This window comes from Malaclemys terrapin, chromosome 23 (genome assembly GCF_027887155.1).
Source record: "Malaclemys terrapin pileata isolate rMalTer1 chromosome 23, rMalTer1.hap1, whole genome shotgun sequence".
In the NCBI taxonomy this organism is placed as follows: domain Eukaryota; kingdom Metazoa; phylum Chordata; order Testudines; family Emydidae; genus Malaclemys; species Malaclemys terrapin.
Genome location: NC_071527.1, coordinates 792,746 through 814,591, shown reverse-complemented (window position 1 = coordinate 814,591; position 21,846 = coordinate 792,746). Strand labels below are relative to the sequence as shown.

Sequence of the window (21,846 nt, the reverse complement as noted above, 5' to 3'; positions counted from 1 at the left end):
GTAGCTGGATGCTTTTGTGGTGGGCACCCAATGAGGTCCTGATGCTGCAAAGCATTTAAGCATGGAGCTGTCTTATCAAATTCATATTCACATGCTTAAAATTAAGCAAATGCTTAAATGCTTTGCTGGATTGGCACATAAATGGGTTAAAGTAGTAAAATACTACTTTGAGATCACAGTGCCATCACCAACAATTTAAATATTAACAGATTTCAGGATGAACTGACATTTGAGGGCTAATTTATCCTTTTACCTACTTACTTCATAGGGAGTTTAGGAAGTAATTCTGGATACAACCTCATATATTAAACATAGGGCTGCGGTGCAAAATTGTTAAAAAAATTATTTGAAAACTTGTTTTGGGTGATTTAAAAATTTGGGTTGAGGTCAGGAGGAGTGGGGAGTTGTCTGAAATTTTGTGAAACAGGGTTTTCACTCTAGTATGTGAAAATTCACATTTTTGAATGATTGATGTAAAAACTGATTTTTATCCAAAATTTAAAGTTTTTCTTCTTTCATAAAGCAGGGCCATTTTCACCACAAGATCTCAAAGCACTTTATAAACATTTAATTAAACCTCACAGCAGCCCTATGAGGCAGACATGTATTTACTACACCAGTTTTACAAATGGGTAAATGGAGGACCAAATTCTACTCCCACTTACACTGGTTTAAATCCAGACTAATCTGGAGTTACAGCAAGGTAAATGAGAGCAGACTTTGGGGGCAGAGAGGTTAAAGTCCATATTTTCAAACGTGGGCTTTAAGGCCCCAATCATGCAAACAAGTATGCACATGCTTAACCTTGCAGAATCAGGGCTTAACCTTGGGTGCCCGACTTTAGGAACCTACTGCCAGAAGCGCTAAGCACCCCCAAGTTCCAACATGAAGTCAATGAGAGCTGCAGCCGCTCAAGACCGCTGAACATGAGTCACAAAGGTCTCTAAAGCTGGGCATCCAGAATTAGAGGCCTAAATGATTTGTACCCAAGGCCACACAAAGTCCATGGTAGAGCCTGGAATAGAACAAGAGTCCCCAGTGGCAGTCCTGTGGTCTCACCATTGCCTCCCCACCCACAAGCAATCAATAAGACAATAAGTAAATCATTTACTGACCACCAAATTCCCGATGACCATGACCATCATGAAGACAATCAAGCACATGGCCTGTCCTGCCACTTCCATACAATCCCACATAGTCTCAATCCACTCCCCGCACAGCACACGGAAGACAATAAGGAAGGAGTGGAAGAAATCGTGCATGTGCCATCGGGGCAGCACACACTCCACGTTGATCTTGCAGACACATTCCTTGTAGCTCTTGCCAAAGAGCTGCATGCCCACCACAGCAAAGATGAACACGATGATGGCCAGCACCAAGGTCAGGTTTCCCAAGGCACCCACTGAGTTGCCAATGATTTTTATCAGCATGTTCAGAGTGGGCCAGGACTTCGCCAGCTTGAAGACTCTCAGCTACGTAAAGAAACCAAAAACAAAGAGATACAAACACTTAATTCATCTTCTTCTAAAACAAACAGACAAATCCACAGAGAAATCATTATGGTGACAAGTCCTAGATTCTAAGGGATGCGGACCTCAGACCTCTACCACTGAAGTTAATGGGAGTGGACGATGCTCAGCAGCTCTCTGAATTTGGCCTTGTATGTTTTATATTCAATTCCCCTCACACCCTTAAATTAATTTCATGTTTGAAAAGAAAAAAAATCAAGTTTCCTTCTTGCTTAGCAAACTCTTGAGTGATGGATGAAATGAACCACATGAAATCAGGTGCCCAAAGGTTAAGATCTTTTTATAAATGCCTTTCAGTCTTACCCCTGGGCAAGAAGGGCCTGATATCCCCAAGTGCTCAGCGCTCATAATGGGGGCCAGATTTCCAAAGAGCTCATCTTCCAATTAGGCCTCTGAATAATTGGCCAAACTTTCAAAAGCTGAACTTAAGTGTCACAATGGCAGCTGCTAAGCACTGAATTTTTTGGACAATCTGGCCCCATTTGGGCATGTTGAGCATCACACTGAGCCTGCTGGACCCCAGGCCTTTCAAACATTTGGCCCTACCACCGGGGCCCAGTTTTCGAAGGTTCTGAGCACCCCTAACTCTAGATTAAACTGCTGGAGGCTACTGGTGCTCAACACTTCTGAAAATCAGGCCCTAACATGCCAATTATCTCACTTTGCTACAGCATAACATACACCCAGCCAGGACTGCCTTTTGGTAGTTTGTTTTTAGTCCTCTGGACAACTGAAGACTGCCTCTGAATAAAGTACACAGCCCAGGCTAGAATGGACTTTTTATTTTGTTTTAATGCCAAGCTAAGAACCTTACACTCAAGTGGACCCTTCAAACGCTATCCTTCTCATGCCAACATGCAGCTGAGCCACCTCATTCTCATGCAACACAAGAGCTGAGTGGATTCAGTACCCTTCCATTCTCAGTCATTTATGCAGAATGAGGTGAATGGATTGGGGGGGGAGGGACAGAAGTCTAAGGCTATGTCTACACTACGCAGCTTTTAGTGACACAGTTGTGCCACTACAGCCATGCCGCTAAAAGGCGCGCAGTGTAGCCGCTGTTTGCTGTCTCTCCTGCCGACAGAGCGCTGTTCACACTGGCGCTTGTGGTCGACAAAACTTTTGTCTTTGGAGGTGTGGGTGTGTTTTTTTAACACCTCTGAACGACAAAAGTTTTGTCTTTCACTTGCCAGTGTAGATATAGCCGAAGAAACCTGCACCAAAAGACAAGGAAGATGCAGCAAAGGACAATTCACAATTACCAGCCACCACTCCAGTGCCTGCTAACTGGGGAGCTCCCATCGCTTTGACAGGAGGACCATTCACAGACCGCTTATAGAATTGGGCCCTGAAACAGCACTGTTAAAATATAAGAGCCCAATCTCATTCCCAGTGAAGCCAATTAGCAACATTCCCATGGATTTAGTTGCAAGCAGGATGAGGTCCTAATTCAGGAGAGCTGTATATAACCCTTATGGCCAGATCCTGTGAGATGACAATTCTCACGGACTTCAGTGGGACCTGCAGGTGCTCAGCTCCTGCCTACTGTTGAATGTGCAGGCCAACCGACACTGCTGGTTAGAATTTCCAGACTGGAGCGAAAGGTGCGCGTGTGTATCCATGTGTGGAATACACATAGGGAGCAGCACTCAAAGAAAAAAAATTTTTTAAAGAGAAACAACAACCCACAACCATAGAATCTCCCCCAAACAGAACCAATGAATATTTTTAACCAGAATAACTTATGTAAAAGATTTTCTAGTAGCTGCAAGACAAGAAATTTCAAAAAGAAATGGGAGAAATATGGAATACCAATCGGAAAGATCGCAGCACTGAAAGTCCTTCCACGTCTGCTAGACCCAGTTCCATTAAACTGAGGGAGACAATAAATCCGTCAAAAATGTTCCAACCTTCTTGGAAATAATAGTAGGGGTCCATGGCTATGAGCTTCAGGAACATTTCTGCTGTGAAAATTCCAGTAAAAACCTGGAGTGAAAAGGAGACAAAAAGAGAGCACGCACACACGCGCCCACACACAGATACACAAACACACACACACAAAGATTCTCCTTAGTTTGGTTTCAGACAGTCAACATACATCTCAAAGATAGGTTAACAGTGAACTAAGAATGGGGACCCTGCAATGCTCCTTGTACCAATTCAAATGCACTGCCATGGGCTTGCGTACAATGGGTTATTCCCTCCACTGGTGTAGCTGCGCTGGTGCAACCCTTACTGGCTTCCCTGGTAATCATTATCATATCAAGACCTTACAGACAGATTTTCAGAAGTGATCGAAACTTTAGGGTCTCCAGCTATGGTCCAGCCTGGTGCCACCCCAATGACGTCAATATGAGCTTTGCCATCACTTTCAGTGCTCACAGGATCATGCCCTGAGGCAGGCACAGCCGGATCCTCCGCTGGCGTAAGCCAGCATAGCTCCGCTGAGTTCGGTTATGTTCATCAGGCCCTGTAAGTGCGGAGCATCTGCAGCTCCCACGGACTGCAATCAGAACTGCAGGTGCACAGAACCCCTGAAAGTCACCTCTGAAAATATCAGCCTCGCAAGTATTTGAGTCTGAGCCTGAGAGATGCCAAGCACCCACAAACCCTACTGATCTTCACATGAGCTGCAGAAGGAACTCTGCACCTCTTCCGGATCGGTCCCCTTTTAGAGCAATGAATCACTTAGTACAGTGCAGGAAAAAGTCATGGGACCATTGTGCAAAACCTGAGTAAAGGGTCTTTTGGGCAAGACACTGTACTCCTCCCTCTGAAGAGCACAGACACCCCCCCATGCTCCCTGGTTGCTACAGCCTTAAGGCCATGGAGGCCTCTGCAGAGCATGTGTTCCCCATCAGTTTTGGGCATTGGTCAGTTGATCCGCAGAGCAGAGGAACCACTGGGCTTCCTTTCTCTTCTTCCCATCCTCAACCCCTGCACTGACCAGAAAGACTACTCATTGCACCGCCCATGAGCAGCCGAATCGCTCCATTTGGGGCCCTTTGTGCCCACTGGAGAATGACAGAGAATTAGTCATTAGCCCTGTGCTCTGACCTTTGGCCTACAGCGTTACTGGATCTCCCCTGCTCCTCCATCTCCTGCTGAAGCGACCCCCTTTTTACCTTACTGGTATGGGCCCTGCCTGGAAAGTCACTTAACCTGGAAGCCATTTCACCCACCATGTGGGCAGTCCACACTACAGCTGTGACCCTATTAATGTTTGCTGCCCAGAGGAAACATTTCCCTCATGGAATTCTGCTAGTAAGGCAGTAACTTAAGGTAGTAATTATTCATGGTAAGTCATGGCCCTTCTCTGCTAATTGCAGATACATTGCAGTTTAAACCATTCCTTGGGCAGCAGGATGGCTAATTATTAGTCAGCAACATGACTGCCCACAACACTGCTGTAGGGAGAGGGGAACTAACAGGAGACAGTCTAAATCACAAAGAGGGGAAGATGACATTCTGGAGTAAATAAGAGAGTGCAGATAGCATCTAACAGCACCCCCATCTCCCAACACCACAACAAGAAATCTCCACTCTTCGTGAAACTACACACAAGTGCACAGGGTTAAAAAAAAAAGGGTGGTGCACTCTGGTCTAATAATAAAAATATCTAACTCTCATGTAGCGCTTTTCATCAGTAGATCTCAAAACACTTTGCAAAAGGAGGGCAACATTGTTATTCCCGTTTTACAGATGGGGAAACGGAGGCACCGAGAACTAACTTTCCCAAGGTCACACAGCATGCCAGTGGGAATAGGACCCAGGTCTCCTGAGCCCCAGGCCAGTGCTCTTTCCTCTAGGAGGCACACGGCCTCCTTCTGATGAGTTGAAGTGTGATCTTCATGGCAAAGAGACACCTTACCACTCCCCCTCCCCTCCCGGGCCTCATGCCTGCTGAGAGGCCGAGATCCCTTGGCAGCAGCACTCTCAGTGATGTAGGGTCAAGTCCCCTGCACTCCCTTTCCAGCTCATCTAGTGCTCTGTAGGCCCTATTCTACATCCACAGAAGCCAGTGTGAAAGACTTCCATTGACTTGAGTGGGCATTGGATCAGTCCCCCATCTGCATCTGCACTATAGAGGATCTTGCCACTCATTTCAGGCAGTGCCCAGATGTCTGGGAAAACGCACAGACCTTCTAAAAGAATACAGAAGGATCTTGACAGCTAGTTCATTTACCCTTACTGTTATTTATTATTTGAATTATTATAAAAGTGAATCTGCTTGTCACTGTTAACACAAAGCCTGAGTTTAACAAACCCTCTGTACCCCCTACAACATGTTTTTCCAAAGCACTCTTACCAGATTTCCCACAGTCAGAACATCTTGAAACTCAGGGGTCATGGGATGGTGTTCCATCGCCATAAACAAAGTGTTCAGCACAATACAGATGGTAATGGCCAGGTCGACAAAGGGATCCATGACAATCATGTTCACTATCTCCTTCAGCCTGATCCAATGTGGGTGGCACTCCCAGATCAGGAAGGTGTTGGCAAATTTGTACCAACAGGGGGGACACTTCCTCTGGGACTCTTCCAACTCTGCAGTTACAAAACAAAATAGCAAAGAGTCAGGTCTGTCTTAATGTGTTAACATGACTCCAGTATCATTTCACTGCTCCCCTTGGCTATGTTGAATCCACCTTGTGTCTTTGCTATACTTTGCTTTAAGCTCTTTGGTGCAGAGAGTCTCTTTGCTGTATGTCTGTACTGTGCCCAATACTGTGGGGCTGGGGCGTCTAGGTGATCCCATAATACAAATTAAAATAACAATAATGGATCCCATAACTGTTTTACCCAAGAGCCCAACCTGTGGGTTTAGGCTGTGATTCAACAATCACTGCAGTTAACGGGCCTCCACACATTGGGCCCTCAGACCTCACCCAGGGCCGGCTCCAGGCACCAGCTTTGCAAGCAGGTATTTGGGGCGGCCACTCCGGAGAGGGGCGGCAGGTCCAGCTATTCGGCGGCAATTCGGTGGACGGTTCCTCACTCCTGCTCGGAGCAAAGGACCTCCCGCTGAATTGCCGCCCCAGATCGCGGCTTTTTTTTTTTGGGCTGCCTGGGGCGGCCAAAACCCTGGAGCCGGCCCTGACCTCACCTATATTGAAAGTTGCACCAGTTTAGCTAAAGATGCCATTTAAAACTATGCAACACAGTGGTGTGGACACACTTAGTTCAATTTAAAACCCAGCTTATATCAATGTAGTTTAACTCAGTAAAGAATCAATTTGGGATAAACTGATACAAGCCTGGCTTAAATCAAATTAAGAGCCTCTACGTAGAGTTTTGAATCAGTTTTTAAACCAATTTAAAATTTTGGTGAAATTTTGAACACAGCTAAGGCCTAACCCAGGTGGTGCATGACACAATGCGGCAAAAGGATTTAATCAGCCAGCAGCTGATTAAAATGAATGTTGTCCATTTAGAGAAAGCCAACATGAACGCAACACCCGTGCCTTAAGTGGGTTTATTAATTTAAGATATTTTTACATTTCTCCTGGAAACTTATCTAACTTTTTGCCCATACTTTGGCCTCTGGTTAGTCTATCCAAGCTGCACACAACTGTCCAAGGTGGTGGTTGTATTTTTGCTTGGGAAGGGAGGGGTGCTGTGGTGGATTTCTCCAACTCCAGTTCGTCTTTTGGTTGCTAAGAATATGGTTGCCTTGGTTTTCTGAAAGTTTAAAAAGAAAAAAAGGACCACAGCACTGGAGCTGTAGGAGTTTGTGCAGGAGGGAAGCCACACAGAAACCTTGCTCTATTTTCAAAGTATATATAATTTTCCTATATATTATTACAGGATCCTGTAAGAATCAGAGAACACCCCCCCACACACATACATCTGTCATTCTCAAACTCTTACAGCCTCTTGCAGAATATATTTGGAAATCAGCGTCATTTGCTAATCTCTATCTACTGCTTATTTCAGCATTTCTGTCACATTCAGGTCACTTTCTCTTGACAGCTGATATAGCCAAGATCTCAATGCAGTTCAGATCTCTCTATTCCTAGGCTTCAGGCAAAGGAGACTTTCTCCATTCCCCATAGGTGCAGAACACCTATACATTCAGATTGAGTGACAACTATAGTTTCCCTTTTGCACATTGTTATTGGAACCAGAACATACACCCGTTGTTTTCACTCCCCCACACCTGGGAGTATGTGAGTGTTTGAAGAGGTGCAAATTTAGGTGCAAACAAAATGCACAAGTACATACTTCTCCAGTGCTTAATTTGTAATGAAAGAGATGCCAGGGCTATGAACTGCCAAGCCTAGAGGTGCTGGCAAGCCGTGGCACAAATTAAGCGCTGTACTTCTCTAAGGGAGGAATCACCACTAAATTAAGCATCAATTCTTTGGTGCCTTCACAGCAGCTCAGCAGAAAAATCCATTTGCCTCCCTCTGCTCTCACCGCCAACCTCTCTGGCTGTTGTGGTTACATCTCTGCTAAACACAGCACAAAACCCACCTTTTCCATGGCTCCCTACAAGCAGCTGTGTTGCCCAGATCCCCTCCTTTAATGTCTTTCCACCAATCTCCTTAATGTGATATGCATTGTTTTATGGTAATAGCTATGTGTTGCATTGTTCAAAAGGGGAACAAATACAGCTGTGCAAAATGCTCAAAGCTTTCTAGCTCACAGTTTGGGGTTTGTTACAAAGCCACAACTTGGGGCCCAGTTCACAAGACTGAGCCATGGCTCAACAGAACCTGGAGGAATTTGTGGTTCTGAGTAGAAGCCAGGCAGAACTCCAGTTCCACACATCTCCCACCCAAAACACTGAAGTTTCAGTTGAGGGGAGGTTTGAAACTTATATGAATCCAAACAAGGGGGGAAAGGAAACCACAACCCCCCAAATTGTCACACTGATGCAGAAACAAACACATTGCTGCATGAGTCAAACTGGATGCAGAAACAACAGCGATCGAACCCACCATCCTTCAATTTCTTTCTAGTTACCAGCAATAGGTCTTGTAGTTTCTCCAAGGCGGAAACAAGGGGGCACTAGGCACACACATAAACACATACATACACACTAAATTACATGGCATTGTGCACACCTTCTACAAGGGTATTAGTTACAACAGTCATTATACTGTTGGTTCGATCCTTTCTTCCATAGGATGCATTCAGTTGATCCATTGAGACCAAGAGAGACCCGGTAGGTTTCTTTTTAATTTCCACCTCGGTAGTGCCCTGCAAAATTCACATGTCTAATTAGAACAGACTCTGGATCTGTCTGAAACTTTGCATACTGTCACGTTAGATAGATAGCACATGCACCCAAGGGAGAAAATAAGACAGGGTTTGTTTTTTTCCCAATACTGATGTCATTCCTTATTCAAGAGCCTGATGCTTTTATCTTACGTAACATTACGGACGCTGCTTCTTCAGGCTGCAGCAATAGTTTGCACTGCTTAAAAAAAAATGTGGTTACTGGAAGCTTAGTATTTCCTATATATTCTTAATGTAGAGCATTTTAATATTTAAGACCAACCAAAAGGATAGTTTTAAAAAATTGGCAATTTCTGCATAGCCCTTTGCTCCACAAGAAGCCCAATTTAAATCAATGGGAGGAAGGGTAGGCTTGTTACTAATGTACTAACTGGGACACAGGAGATCTTGGGTCAGCACCTGGCACAATGGGTCCCTGATCTTGATTAATCTAGTCTCCTGCTCCAACCACTCAACTATATACTTTCCACACACCGCCCCTTAGAGCTAGAATTGAGACCAGGTGTCCTAGCTCCTTAGTTATATAGAAATTTCTAATGCAGACAATCCTCAAAGAGACAGAGTCAGAGAGAAATGTGGCAGTTCACCTGGGGGCACTGTGACATTAGTTTTTCCTGTATTCATACTGTCCATCTGTGCTAATGTTTGCGCTGGCTATTTATTGCACTCCCTTCGTTTCCATAAACAATGGCCAGACCAGAAATGAAGACTTTTCTTCTGCATGAGCACAAGGATTTGCAGCCTTAGAAAAACTACGGACTCTAAATATTAAAGAGCATTTGCACAGATTTTTCTGTGAATTTCACTGAGGTACAAAGCAGCATAAACTCCACATTTCTGCTAGTGCAACAGAGAGCATGGATGTTATTTTGTGTATTGTTACATCTACCGAAAACCAAATAAAGAGAAGTCATTTTTTACTAGAGCAACCAAAAAAAAGGGGGCGGGGGGGGGGAAGCATCAGTAATAAAGGGACTGGCCTGTGTTCAAATGCATTTGCAGTCATATGGCTGCATCTTGTGAACACAAGCACAACAAGGTGCTCACAAGTCAGGCAACTGTGCAACAATACAGCCTCATTTGGTCCCCAAATGTGGGATTATTTCAGTGCCCTGTATCTGAAAATTGGGGTCATGACAAGTGGTCGGCCCTTGGCAGCGCATTGAGAACACATTCCAGCCCACTGAGAACAACGTGAGCTGCTGGTCATTAAGGACAGACTACAGTGCAAGGGCCCAGTGCTCTCAACTCCTATTCAAGTCAACATTTCTTCGGCTTTGCTCCAGTAAAGGACTAATCTTACCCAATGGGAGCAAATCTAGGCCCAGAAATCTTTGTGTGTTACCAACGATTTATTGCTTTGCCCTCAATATAGGAGTCTGCCATCAGTTGCTTGTGAAAAGAACCTATGTACCTTAAACAGCCTTCTGTCTCCCTTTCTTAAGGAAATGGAATACTTACTCTATGAGTGACTAAGGTATCCTGCATAACCCATGTGATTCCTCAGTGGTCATGATGGTTAATTGGTATTTGCATTGTTTAACTACAGGTATAGCCAGTTATCAAAAAGAACTGCCAAGTAACCAGTGTATCCAGTATCACATAACACAGAAGTCTCTCTTCAGGTGTCTTTCATGCATTCGTCATGCTAATTACAATTTCTAATATTTCCATGCTGTGTTAGAAAAAGAACAAAATATTCAAACTACACATTATATTAACATGCTAACTGGGGAAAAAGGTAAGAACTAAAGTTTAACGTAACTAAGGAAGGGTCAATAAAGTCTCAAGGATGAATCAAGGATTAGAGGGTATTAATTTAGGTTGCAAAAATTAAAAAAAAAAAAAAAACTGCTTGGAATTTACAAACACACTAGCTGAATTTTCCCCAAAAGCTATTTTTTGTAGACAGCTCACAAATGATCTTGCTACCCTTTCTTTTTATCGAAGGCCAAACAATCCCTTCTAACTAGCACATAATAGTACAGGTTCTCTCCTGCTTTCTAGACTAATTTGTTTTGTTGACATATTTTTAAATGAATTTTTTTACTGAAGTTCATTCAACCCTTTTATTTTAAAAGGTCACTGTCAAGAGAAAAATCAGATATTAAAAAAAATTCAAAGAAAAATTATTTTCCTCCATTGTGTTAAAAATTTCCCTTGTGGAAAAGCCCTGTAGAATTTGAGGGAGATTAAATCAATATGATTCAATAGATATCATCCTAAACAATTTATAGAATGTAAAGACCCTGATTTGGCAACCTGAGCCAAACTGATGTACAGGAATGCACATGACTGAACAGATCCATATGCATAAATCAGATTGCGGGATTGGGGCCTGATAATTATATTATGCTCTACGGTTCCATAGGCTGGTTTTTAAAATTCTATCGCAAGATTGTCTTTTTTAAATTCTATAGGATTTCACACAGAAGGATGAGATGATTACAATGGAAGGATTTTAAAAATTAAATTAAGTTTACTTTCCAGCCATCTAAACTGATGGTTTCATTTTCTGCATTTCATTCCACTTGGGCAGTGAAACTAGACTGGTCAGAGTGTCTGCTCTATTTATAGTCAGTTTCACCTCCTGTTTCTCTGAACTAGTGCCATGATGGGAAAGTTTAAATCTAAAATGAAACTGTTTTCATTGAAATTATTTTCTTAATTCCATTAAAACATTTCTTTCTTACTAGGTTTTGTAATATATATTACAAAAAAGAACAAAACCTATATTTTGGATCCAAATTACTTGACAGTGTTTCCTTTTAAGCCTCATATTTCACCTGGATTCCCCTTCTCATAGGTCTGATCTTCCCCAAAGCTGTCACTCATGGTGCCTGATTTGGTTCTTTGTTTGAAATTGCTCTCTCACTCTCTCCTTCCTTCACTTCTAGGACCCCAATCCTGCAAGCTGGTCCAGGCAGGTGTGGCGCTCCCAAAAGCTGCTCCACTTACCCACTGAAGTTCATGGAACTCCTTTGGAGTGTACAGAGGTAAGAGTTTGTTCCACCTAGAACTGACTGCAGGATCGTGGCCTTCGAATGTAAAAATTCTCTGCCCTGTTTACATTTGTTTTTAAAATTATTCCTCCATAAAGGATTTTTCTTTTAAATTTGGTGGGATTTTAAAAATTTCTCTGCCTTTTATTTCCCTTTAAATTCCCAAATAACATTCCTCAGTTGTGGAGAAACTTTCCAGCAAATCTTGGTCTATTTCCCCTCCCACGCCTCTGAAAAAAATTGTTCCTAAGAATTGCCATGACAAATGGCAGGTTTATTATATCCTTAATGAAAACCTCAATTCCAAGCCTTTTTTTCCCCCAGGAAACCAGGAGGTGGGTCAGTAGGTTACTACAAGAAGAAAGCAAGGGAGTAACTGAAGCATGGCAGTCTTTGAATCCAATACAGACTATGTAGTCTGTGGTTAGACAAACCAATTTTCATTCCATCAGGGTGTCCATTTGGCTTGGAGGGCGGCATACAGGAAAGCAGGAAAGGGCAGACCGCCATGCCTAGACTATCTGCTCATTGACTTCCTTACACTGTCATCGGTAGCTGCCTTATTTATTTTCACCTCAGGCAGAAGGCGTCCCATGGGCCTATTGGATGCTGGGCCTCCAATAAGGGACACCACGCCATTACAATCCACTGTGCTATTCCTTTTCACGTTCCGGCGGATGCTGGGAAAGATCCGTGAGGACCGGCTGCCCTGGCTGTAGCCACTGTAGCCGCTGTAGCTGCTTCTCCGTTCCCGGCCACGGAAGGGGATGAAAAGGGAATCTCTCCTGCCTTCGCTCTCCTCCACCGTGCTGTGCTCATCATCAGCAAATTCGTTCTCTGAACCTGGATCACGGAAGCGCCCTCTGAAGCTGAAGATGCTGCTTTTGCTGTTGTGCCGGGAGAGGAAAGGGGAGCCTGGGATGCTGAGAAGGGACTGAGAGGGAGAAGAGAAAGAACAGCGATGGTGTGAATGATAGAGAGAAAAGAGATCACAGAAGGCCACTCTCATCCCTGGATCTTGGCCCATCCATTCACACTGGACAAGTCAGTGCAATTGTCAGTTTGGTACAAATGGACTCACTACTGTTCTTAAAGGGTAGTTACCTGCATTCCATAAACCACATCACTTAAATTGAAAGCTCTTTGGGACAGAGAGTGCCTTTTTGTTCTAGTCTGTACAGTGCCCGGCATAGAATCATAGAACTGGAAGGGACCTCGGAGAGGTCATCTAGTCCAGTCCTCTGCACTTGTGGGGGGAGGAATAGCTCAGCGGTTTGAGCACTGGCCTGCTAAACCCAGGGTTGTGAGTTCAATCCTTAAGGGGGCCACTTAGGGATCTGGGGCAAAAATCTGTCTGGGGATTGGCCCTGCTTTGAGCAGGGGGTTGGACTAGATAACCTTCTGAGGTACCTTCCAACCCTGATATTCTATGATTTCACAAATGAAATGCCATTTTAAATTTGGGGAGAGGGATAGCTCAGTGGTTTGAGCATTGGCCTGCTAAACCCAGGGTTGTGAGTTCAATTCTTGAGGGGACCACTTAGGGATCGGAGGCAAAATCAGTACTTGGTCCTGCTAGTGAAGGCAGGGGGCTGGACTCAATGACCTTTCAAGGTCCCTTCCAGTTCTAGGAGATAGTCTTAAATAAATAAATGGAGATATCCTAATTTTCTAGACCATCCGTGACAGGTGTTTGTCCAACCTGCTCTTAAAAATCCCCAATGATGGAGATTCCACAACCTCCCTGGGCAATTTATTCCAGTGCTTAACCACTCTGACAGTTAGGAAGTTTTTCCTAATGTCCAACCTAAACTGCCCTTGCTGCAATTTAAGCCCATTGCTTCTTGTCCTATCCTCAAAGGTTAAGAAGAACAATTTTTCTCCCTCCTCCTTGTAACAACCTTTTATGTACTTGAAAACTGTTATGTCCCCTCTCAGTCTTCTCTTCTCCAGACTAAACAAACCCAATTTTTTCAATCTTTCCTCATAGGTCATGTTTTCTAGACCTTTAATCATTTTTGTTGCTCTTCTCTGGACTCTCTCCAATTTGTCCACATCTTTCCTGAAATGTGTCACCCAGAACTGGACACGATACTCCAGTTGAGGCCTAATCAGTGCGGAGTAGAGCGAAATAATTACTCCTCATGTCTTGCTTACAATACTCCTGCTAATACATCCCAGAATGATGTTTGCTTTTTTTGCAACAGTGTTACACTGTTGACTCATATTTAGCTTGTGATCCACTATGACCCCCCAGATCCCTTTCCGCAGTACTCCTTCCTAGACAGTCATTTCTCATTTTGTATGTGTGCAACTGATTGTTCCTTCCTAAGCGGAGTACTTTTGCATTTGTCCTTATTGAATTTCATCCTATTTAGTTCAGACCATTTCTCGAGTTTGTTCAGATCATTTTGAATTTTAATCCTATCCTCCGAAGCACTTGCAACTCCTCCCAGCTTGGTATCATCTGCAAACTTTATAAGTGTGCTCTCTATGCCATTATCTAAACCATTGATGAAGATATTGAACAGAACCAGACCCAGACCTGATCCCTGCAGGACCCCACTCGTTATGCCCTTCCAGCAGGACTGTGAACCACTGATAATTACTCTCTGGAAACGATTTTCCAACCAGTTATGTACCCACCTTATAGTAGCTCCATCTATGTTGTATTTCCCTAATTTGTTTATGAGAAGGTCATGTGAGACAGTATCAAAAGCCTTATTAAAGACAAGATATACCACATCTACCACTTCCCCCCTATCCACAAGCCTTGTTACCCTTTCAAAGAAAGCTATCAGGTTGGTGTGACACGATTTGTTCTTGACAAATCCATGCTGACTGTTACTTATCACCTCATTATCTTCTAGGTGTTTGCAAACTGATTGCTTAATTATTTGCTCCATTATCTTTCCGAGTACAAAAGTTAAGCTGACTGGTCTGTAATTCCCCGGGTTGTCCTGATTTCCTTTTTATAGATGGGCACTAGATTTGCCCTTTTCCAGTCTCCCGTCTTCCATAACTTTTCAAAGATAATTGCTAATGATGGGGTCTTGACCCTGATCCAGGCCGATAGGTGCTGTGGTAATACAGATACAAATCACAATCACAGCTAGATCCTTGGGAGCAGGCTCCGCAGAGACCAAGGAACGAACAGGCCATGGAGACTGCACTCCCCTAAAAGGGGCTGCTGAAACCAAGGTTGAACCATATTCGGATGGCAGGGTAGGAGCGAGCATCCCCAGCTGATGCCTTTGTGCTGGGCTCTAGGGGAGGACTTCACTCCCTTTGGCCCTCAATCCAGCACATTTAATATACAAAGAAAATTTTAGGAAAAAGTGATAGAACCAAAGCACGTTAGGTGCTTTTGAAAAATTTACCTAAGGGATCTAGGAGCCTTAGTTCCATTTTCAAAAGCGACCTGGCACTTATGCGCATAAGTCTAATTGAAAGTCACCTGTGTAATTGCCCTGACTTCGGAGTTACTAGGCTCACAGGGACACTCAGGACTTGCTGTGTGAGCAAGTACTACAGGATTGGGCCCCTAAACTGCCTCCTGATCCAGCATCAAATAAAAGGAACGGAACGATTCCCTTGGGTTGCAAAGGGCACCGGCTGAGGCCCAAAACAGGAAATTATGACAGAAAATGTGACTCTTAATAATGGGAAGAAATGTTACCTGGTTCATGATGGAAAATTTCCTTCCCAGCCTGTTGTCTGGCAGCCTAAAAGTCTTTCTCCTCATTCCATCCTCCGATTCAGACTTGAACACCTTTTCGTTGTCACCCTTCTCCTCTCCTTCCAACAGCTCCTTCTGCTTCCGTTTCTTCCTCCTGTTCCGCCGCTCCTTGTCACTCTTAGAACTGAGTTTGGAAATCTCAGAAGAGCTCCGAGACCCTCTCCCTCTGCCATCATCCTCCACAGCATCTTCTGAGACTGTCCCTGCCGAAGTGGCCATGGCAGCAGCCTGAGGGGAAAGGGACAAAATTAATTTGATGCTTATTTAGTGGACAGGGAACGGGAGTGGGTAAGACAGAAAAATGACAGACATCTCTCACAGGCAGAGGCAGTGGAGTGGAATGATTACAGCATGGGGGCTGAGCCAGGAATCCTCATCTCCCTTTCCTGCTCTGGGAAGTTGTGTGGTCTAATGCTTAGTGCACAGGATCAGGACACCAGACTCCTAAATTCTGCTTCCTCCTCAAAATGGGGATTTTGTGCAAATGGTTAGAGCACAGGACTGGGATCCAGAACTTGTGGGTTCTGCTGCAGACTCCCCTTGGTTCAAGTAACTTCACCTCTTTGTCCCTCAGTTAGTCCTCTCTCTGATGGGTAGAAATAATACGTATCTGCCTTGCATGGGTATAGCAAGGCTTAGCTAGAGCCGAGAGCTGTTCTGTCATTCTCTGGTGAAAGATGCTTTAACCAGTGCAATGCAAATAATAGAACAAAGCTGTGGGGTTTAAGAACTTCATGGTTACCACTGTGCTATATGCCTGGACTGTCACAGAGGTAGCAGAGACAGAACCCAGGTCTTCTTGCTACAAAAACGCAGTCCCCTGCCAGTTTAGCTATAGGAGAAACTCCATAAAAAATGTTAGCAATATGTTGGGCATAGGAACACAGGATGAGCAATTCTAATTCCATCCAACAGAGTGCAGTGAGGCCCAGACACATCACCCAGTTATTACTATGTTTTCATAATTATATGACTCTGTTTTGTAATTAATGGTCCAGAAAAAAAATAACCTAAAAAAAAAAAGTATTAATCAAAACTGTAACCTGTGCGTCTTCCTGCTGCCTTTTCAGCTGTTCCAACATGGCCTTGAATTCTGCCTCCTTTTGCTCCGCTTCCTCCAGTGTGGCCTGGTTCTGCTCTTCATAAGCCATGGCTACCACAGCCAAGATCAGATTGACCAGATAGAATGACCCCACAAAGATAACCAGGACAAAGAATATCATGTAAGTTTTTCCTGCTGCTCGCAAAGTCTGAAAAAGAGACAGCAATTTCCCTATCACTTTGATTCAGAAGAGACTGTCTACAATACAGATCTGAGCAGCCAATCACAGTTCTCCTGGTGGATGGTTCTAAAGAAAAATATATTGGTATCATACATACAAAGTGTTATCTAATTTCTTAGCAGGATCCATTCCAAAGAATTAGGATACACAGCACACCCAACAACCTTGGGCCCCAAGCAGTGAAATGACTCTTCTCCTCCCTTTAAGAACAAGCCTGATGCTGTGTCAGGCAGGAATAAAGGTTGTAAATCTGACCAAAGGATGGAAGTTTTAAGGGATTCAGAAATACAGTATGAAACTCAATGCCAAGCACAGAGATTCTTTTGAAACAATGCTGGTTCAGCATGATGCCAACCTGCTAGAGAAGTCTGAATTGTTCTTAGACAACATGGATACACTTTGCCCTTCAAAGCACCTGGATGCCCGGTGTTATGCTACAAGAGTATCAGCAAAGCTGAGGTGCGCAGCATATGCACAACATACAGTATGACAATTTTGCAGCATTCACCACAGAATCTTAGTTAGAAGATTTAGCAAAACAGAACAGCCTCCAGGCTGAAAACAGTCAAGAATGCTACATGCGCTCTCCCTGGTGCCATTCTCCCCCACCTTAAAAGCACAACTCCTCCAAAGTCACACAGGCATACACTTGTGGGTGGCTCCCTCAGACCCTTAAAAAACTCCCCATCCTCCCACAAATGTGTATGAAATTACAGGCAACAAAACATTGGAAGCAAAAGAGAAGCAATGCATCTACTTACTAACTGATACAAGTTTTCCCAAAAATCCTGAGTCATAAGGCGAAATAAGGCTAGGAAAGCCCAGCTGAAAGTGTCAAAGCTTGTGTAGCCATAGTTTGGATTCCTTCCTGCTTTCATACATGTGTAACCCTCTGGACATTGGCTGCAGAAAAGATGAAAATAGTTTCAGGGTATCAATATTGTAAGAGCCATAAGGACAGATTAACAGGAGGCTTGTTGCCAAAGGCTGTGACGACTTTCACAGCAGCAAGGTGCAACATTTTATATATGCTTTATTTTCATGTGGACAAAATGGTTGGCAAAAAACAGGGCAGTTGACAACCCTGGAGACAGAAGTCCTTATCCACAGAATGCAGCAGTACAAGGTTATTCATATTGCCTGACCAAACCTGAGCTGGATGGGCTAGCTACAGGGATAAGAGCCTACAGTACTACAGTCTTCAGACCCACTGGTGACCTGAACAAAAGCCCTCTTGAGCCAATGGGCATTTTTCCATGTTCTTCAGTGGGCTTTGGATCTGCCCTCAATCCTTGGCCTTGCTGCAGGCCAGCCAGTGCCAACTGTGGTGATGGCAGGTGATGTAACATGGACCTACCATTGGTATCTAGATTGAGAACCACCAACTTATTGACCAACAAATGGCCATCAGAAAGTAAGAACAGTTACTACTGACCAAGGCTGGATTGGAACCAGGAATCTAGAAGTGAAAAGCTCTAGATCTCATTCCCAGCCATCCTAAGCCTTTCAGGCCTCCTGAATAATCTAAGTGACTTGAGGTTGAAATTCAGAGACCCCATAAATTCATTTTCTTGTTCTCTTGCTTTTATACCAATCAAGTTTTCTATTGTGACCTAAATTAACCATCAACTTTTGACTAAACAGAATTCATTTACAAATGCTATTGGAAATACCATTATCTGTATTTACTGCATGCATTCCATAGCTTTTAAATCAGTTACACTTCAGGTAATTAAATGTGAACGCTAAAGTTTAGGGACGGGGTTTTCAAAGTGCTATGGGCAGCTGGGCACCCAGGACTGGATTTCAAGTGTCCAAGGGCCAGATTTTTAGAAGTAGTTAGGCGCCCAAAGCCCTAAATGATTTAGGAGGACAATTCTCATTGAAAAGTAATGAGAACAGTGCTTCTAACTTCTCAAATCTCCTTTGGAAATCCCATCCTAGTACGGCTATGATCCATTTGCTAGTGAACTGGGAGAACGTAGCCTGCAACATTCCATACACATCAGTTGCTTAATTTTGAAGTGGTGCAAAATGAACCACAAATAATGAATTTGTCTTTTTAAAACAGAAGTTATATTCAGGCATCATACATGTAGAGTAGAGAGACAGATACTAATGGGGGGCATTCAATGAAAGAAGATCAGGCTACATGGAACCACCTCTAAGCCTTTGTCACCACTAAGCTCTATGAAAGCCATTGGGGATGAAAGACATTCTTTACTTTTAATGAAGCCCAACACTTACCCTGCATCTGAGCTGTTACCACAGAGTAAAGGATCAAGGGCCCCAGGGATTGTGTAAAAGTTTGCTGGAAAAAAAAATGTTAAAAAAAACATATGTATGCACACTGCACACTTAACGGACTCAGCATATTACAAAACTATAGAAGTCTTAACAGAGCAGTCATCTAGGTTCTTCCTGGAAGTTAATACAGCTGTATGAGTGTAAATACAAATGAATCGCTGGCACACTGGAGCAAGTTAATTCAAGAGTGGGAAGGCAAGGGAGAAGCTGCAAAGAGCTGGATCCTGATTCCCCACTACCTTGCACTTTGTGTTGTCACTTACACCTGTGTAAACCCTACTCGCATAGTAGCATGTTTACCTGCTTTGCACAAGTACAAAAGGAGATACAAGGCAGCAAAAAATCTGGTGCCTAGTCACTTCAAGTGGAAATATGGTGAGTAAGAACCAAGTGAAACCAAACAGAAGAACTCAGGAGTCAAGTCAATGCTTTCATCTGCAGAGCTGACAGCATTCACAGACATTTCCTAGCTGTTCCCTTTCACAATCTTTACAGCTTGTTTTTATTCTGGGACAAGGTTTTGCTCTTGTTAAATGTTTAGGGAATAGGCTGTTCTTTGAACTAGTACCTGTATCTAAGAACATAAGAACGGCCGTACCGGGTCACACCAAAGGTCCATCTAGTCCAGTATCCTGTCTACCGACAGTGGCTAATGCCAGTTGCCCCAGAGGGAGTGGACCAACAGGCAATGATCAAGTGATCTCTCTCCTGCCATCCATCTCCATCCTCTGACAAATAGAGGCTAGGGACACCATTCCTTATCCATCCTGACTAATAGCGATTAATGGACTTAACCACCATGAATTTATCCAGTTCTCTTTTAAATGCTGTTATAGTCCTAGCCTTCACAACCTCCTCAGGTAAGGAGTTCCACAAGTTGACTGTGCGCTGCGTGAAGAACTTCCTTGTATTTGTTTTAAACCTGCTGCCTATTAATTTCATTTGGTGACCCCTAGTTCTTGTATTATGGGAATAAGTAAATAACTTTTCCTTATCCACTTTCTCCACATCACTCATGATTTTATATACCTCTATCATATCCCCCCTTAGTCTCCTCTTTTCCAAGCTGAAGAGTACTAGCCTCTTTAATCTTTCCTCATATGGGACCCGTTCCAAACCCTTAATCATTTTAGTTGCCCTTTTCTGAACCTTTTCTAGGTGTCAGTATATCTTTTTTCAGATGAGGAGACCACATCTGTACACAGTATTCAATATATGGGCATACCATCGATTTATATAAAGGCAATAATATATTCTCAGTCTTATACTCTATCCCTTTAATGATCCCTAACATCCCGTTTGCTTTTTTGACCGCCTCTGCACACTGCACGGACATCTTCAAAGAACTATCCACCATGACTCCAAGATCTTTTTCCTGACTTGTTGTAGCTAAATTAGCCCCCATCATATTGTATGTATAGTTGGGGTTATTTTTTCCAATGTGCATTACTTTACATTTATCCACATTAAATTTCATTTGCCATTTTGTTGCCCAATCACTTAGTTTTGTGAGATCTTTTTGAAGTTCATCACATTCTGCTTTGGTCTTAACTATCTTGAGCAGTTTAGTATCATCTGCAAAACTTTGCCACCTCACTGTTTACCCCTTTCTCCAGATCATATATAAATAATTGGATAGGATTGGTCTGAGGACTGACCCTTGGGGAACACCACTAGTTACCCCTCTCCATTTCTGAGAATTTACCATTAATTCCTACCCTTTGTTCCCAGTTTTTTAACCAGTTCTCAATCCATGAAAGGACCTTCCCTTTTATCCCATGACAACTTACTTTACTTAAGAGCCTTTGGTGAGGGACCTTGTCAAAGGCTTTCTGGAAATCTTAGTACACTATGTCCACTGGATCCCCCTTGTTCACATGTTTGTTGACCCCTTCAAAGAATTCTAATAGATTAGTAAGACATGATTTCCCTTTACAGAAACCGTGTTGACTATTTTTATTGCATAAAACAATTTATGTTTTTCTATGTGTCTGACAATTTTATTCTTAACTATTGTTTTGACTAATTTGCCCGGTACCGACGTTAGACTTACTGGTCTGTAATTGCCGGGATCACCTCTAGAGCCCTTTTTAAATATTGGCGTTACACAGTCATCGGGTACAGAAGCTGATCTAAAGGACAGGTTACAAACCTTAGTTAATAGTTCCGCAACTTCACATTTGAGTTCTTTCAGAACTCTTGGGTGAATGCCATCTGGTCCCGGTGACTTGTTAATGTTAAGTTTATCAATTCATTCCAAAACCTCCTCTAGTGACACTTCAATCTGTGATTTGTCACCTACAAAAGCCGGCTCAGGTTTGGGAATCTCCCTAACATCCTCAGCCGTGAAGATTGAAGCAAAGAATCCATTTAGTTTCTCCGCAATGACTTTATCGTCTTTAAGTGCTCCTTTTGTATCTCGATCATCAAGGGGCCCCACTGGTTGTTTAGCAGGCTTCCTGCTTCTGATATACTTAAAAAACATTTTGTTATTACCTTTGGAGTTTTTGGCTAGCCATTCTTCAAGCTCCTCTTTGGCTTTTCTTATTACATTCTTGCACTTAATTTGGCAGCGTTTATGCTCCTTTCTATTTGCCTCACTAGAATCTGACTTCCACTTTTTAAAGGAAGTCTTTTTATCTCTCACTTCTTTTTACACATGGTTGTTAAGCCCCGGTGGCTCTTTTTTAGTTCTTTTACTGTGTTTCTTAATTTGGGGTATACATTGAAGTTGGGCCTCT

The 21,846-nt window shown here is 43.2% G+C and overlaps 1 protein-coding gene across 1 annotated transcript in view; it reads right to left on the bottom strand.

The window, feature by feature from the left end:
• The window catches only part of SCN8A (sodium voltage-gated channel alpha subunit 8), a 120,877-nt gene that overhangs the window by 32,028 nt on the left and 67,003 nt on the right, over positions 1–21,846 (bottom strand). Inside the window, exons 8-16 of the mRNA XM_054012525.1 lie at positions 19,046–19,109; positions 17,560–17,701; positions 16,559–16,765; positions 15,456–15,743; positions 12,318–12,710; positions 8,600–8,735; positions 5,839–6,077; positions 3,342–3,515; positions 1,116–1,472 (exon numbers count right to left, since the gene is read on the bottom strand). Of these exons, the coding sequence (XP_053868500.1) occupies positions 1,116–1,472; positions 3,342–3,515; positions 5,839–6,077; positions 8,600–8,735; positions 12,318–12,710; positions 15,456–15,743; positions 16,559–16,765; positions 17,560–17,701; positions 19,046–19,109 (2,000 nt within the window). The remainder of the gene's footprint in view (positions 1–1,115; positions 1,473–3,341; positions 3,516–5,838; positions 6,078–8,599; positions 8,736–12,317; positions 12,711–15,455; positions 15,744–16,558; positions 16,766–17,559; positions 17,702–19,045; positions 19,110–21,846) is intronic.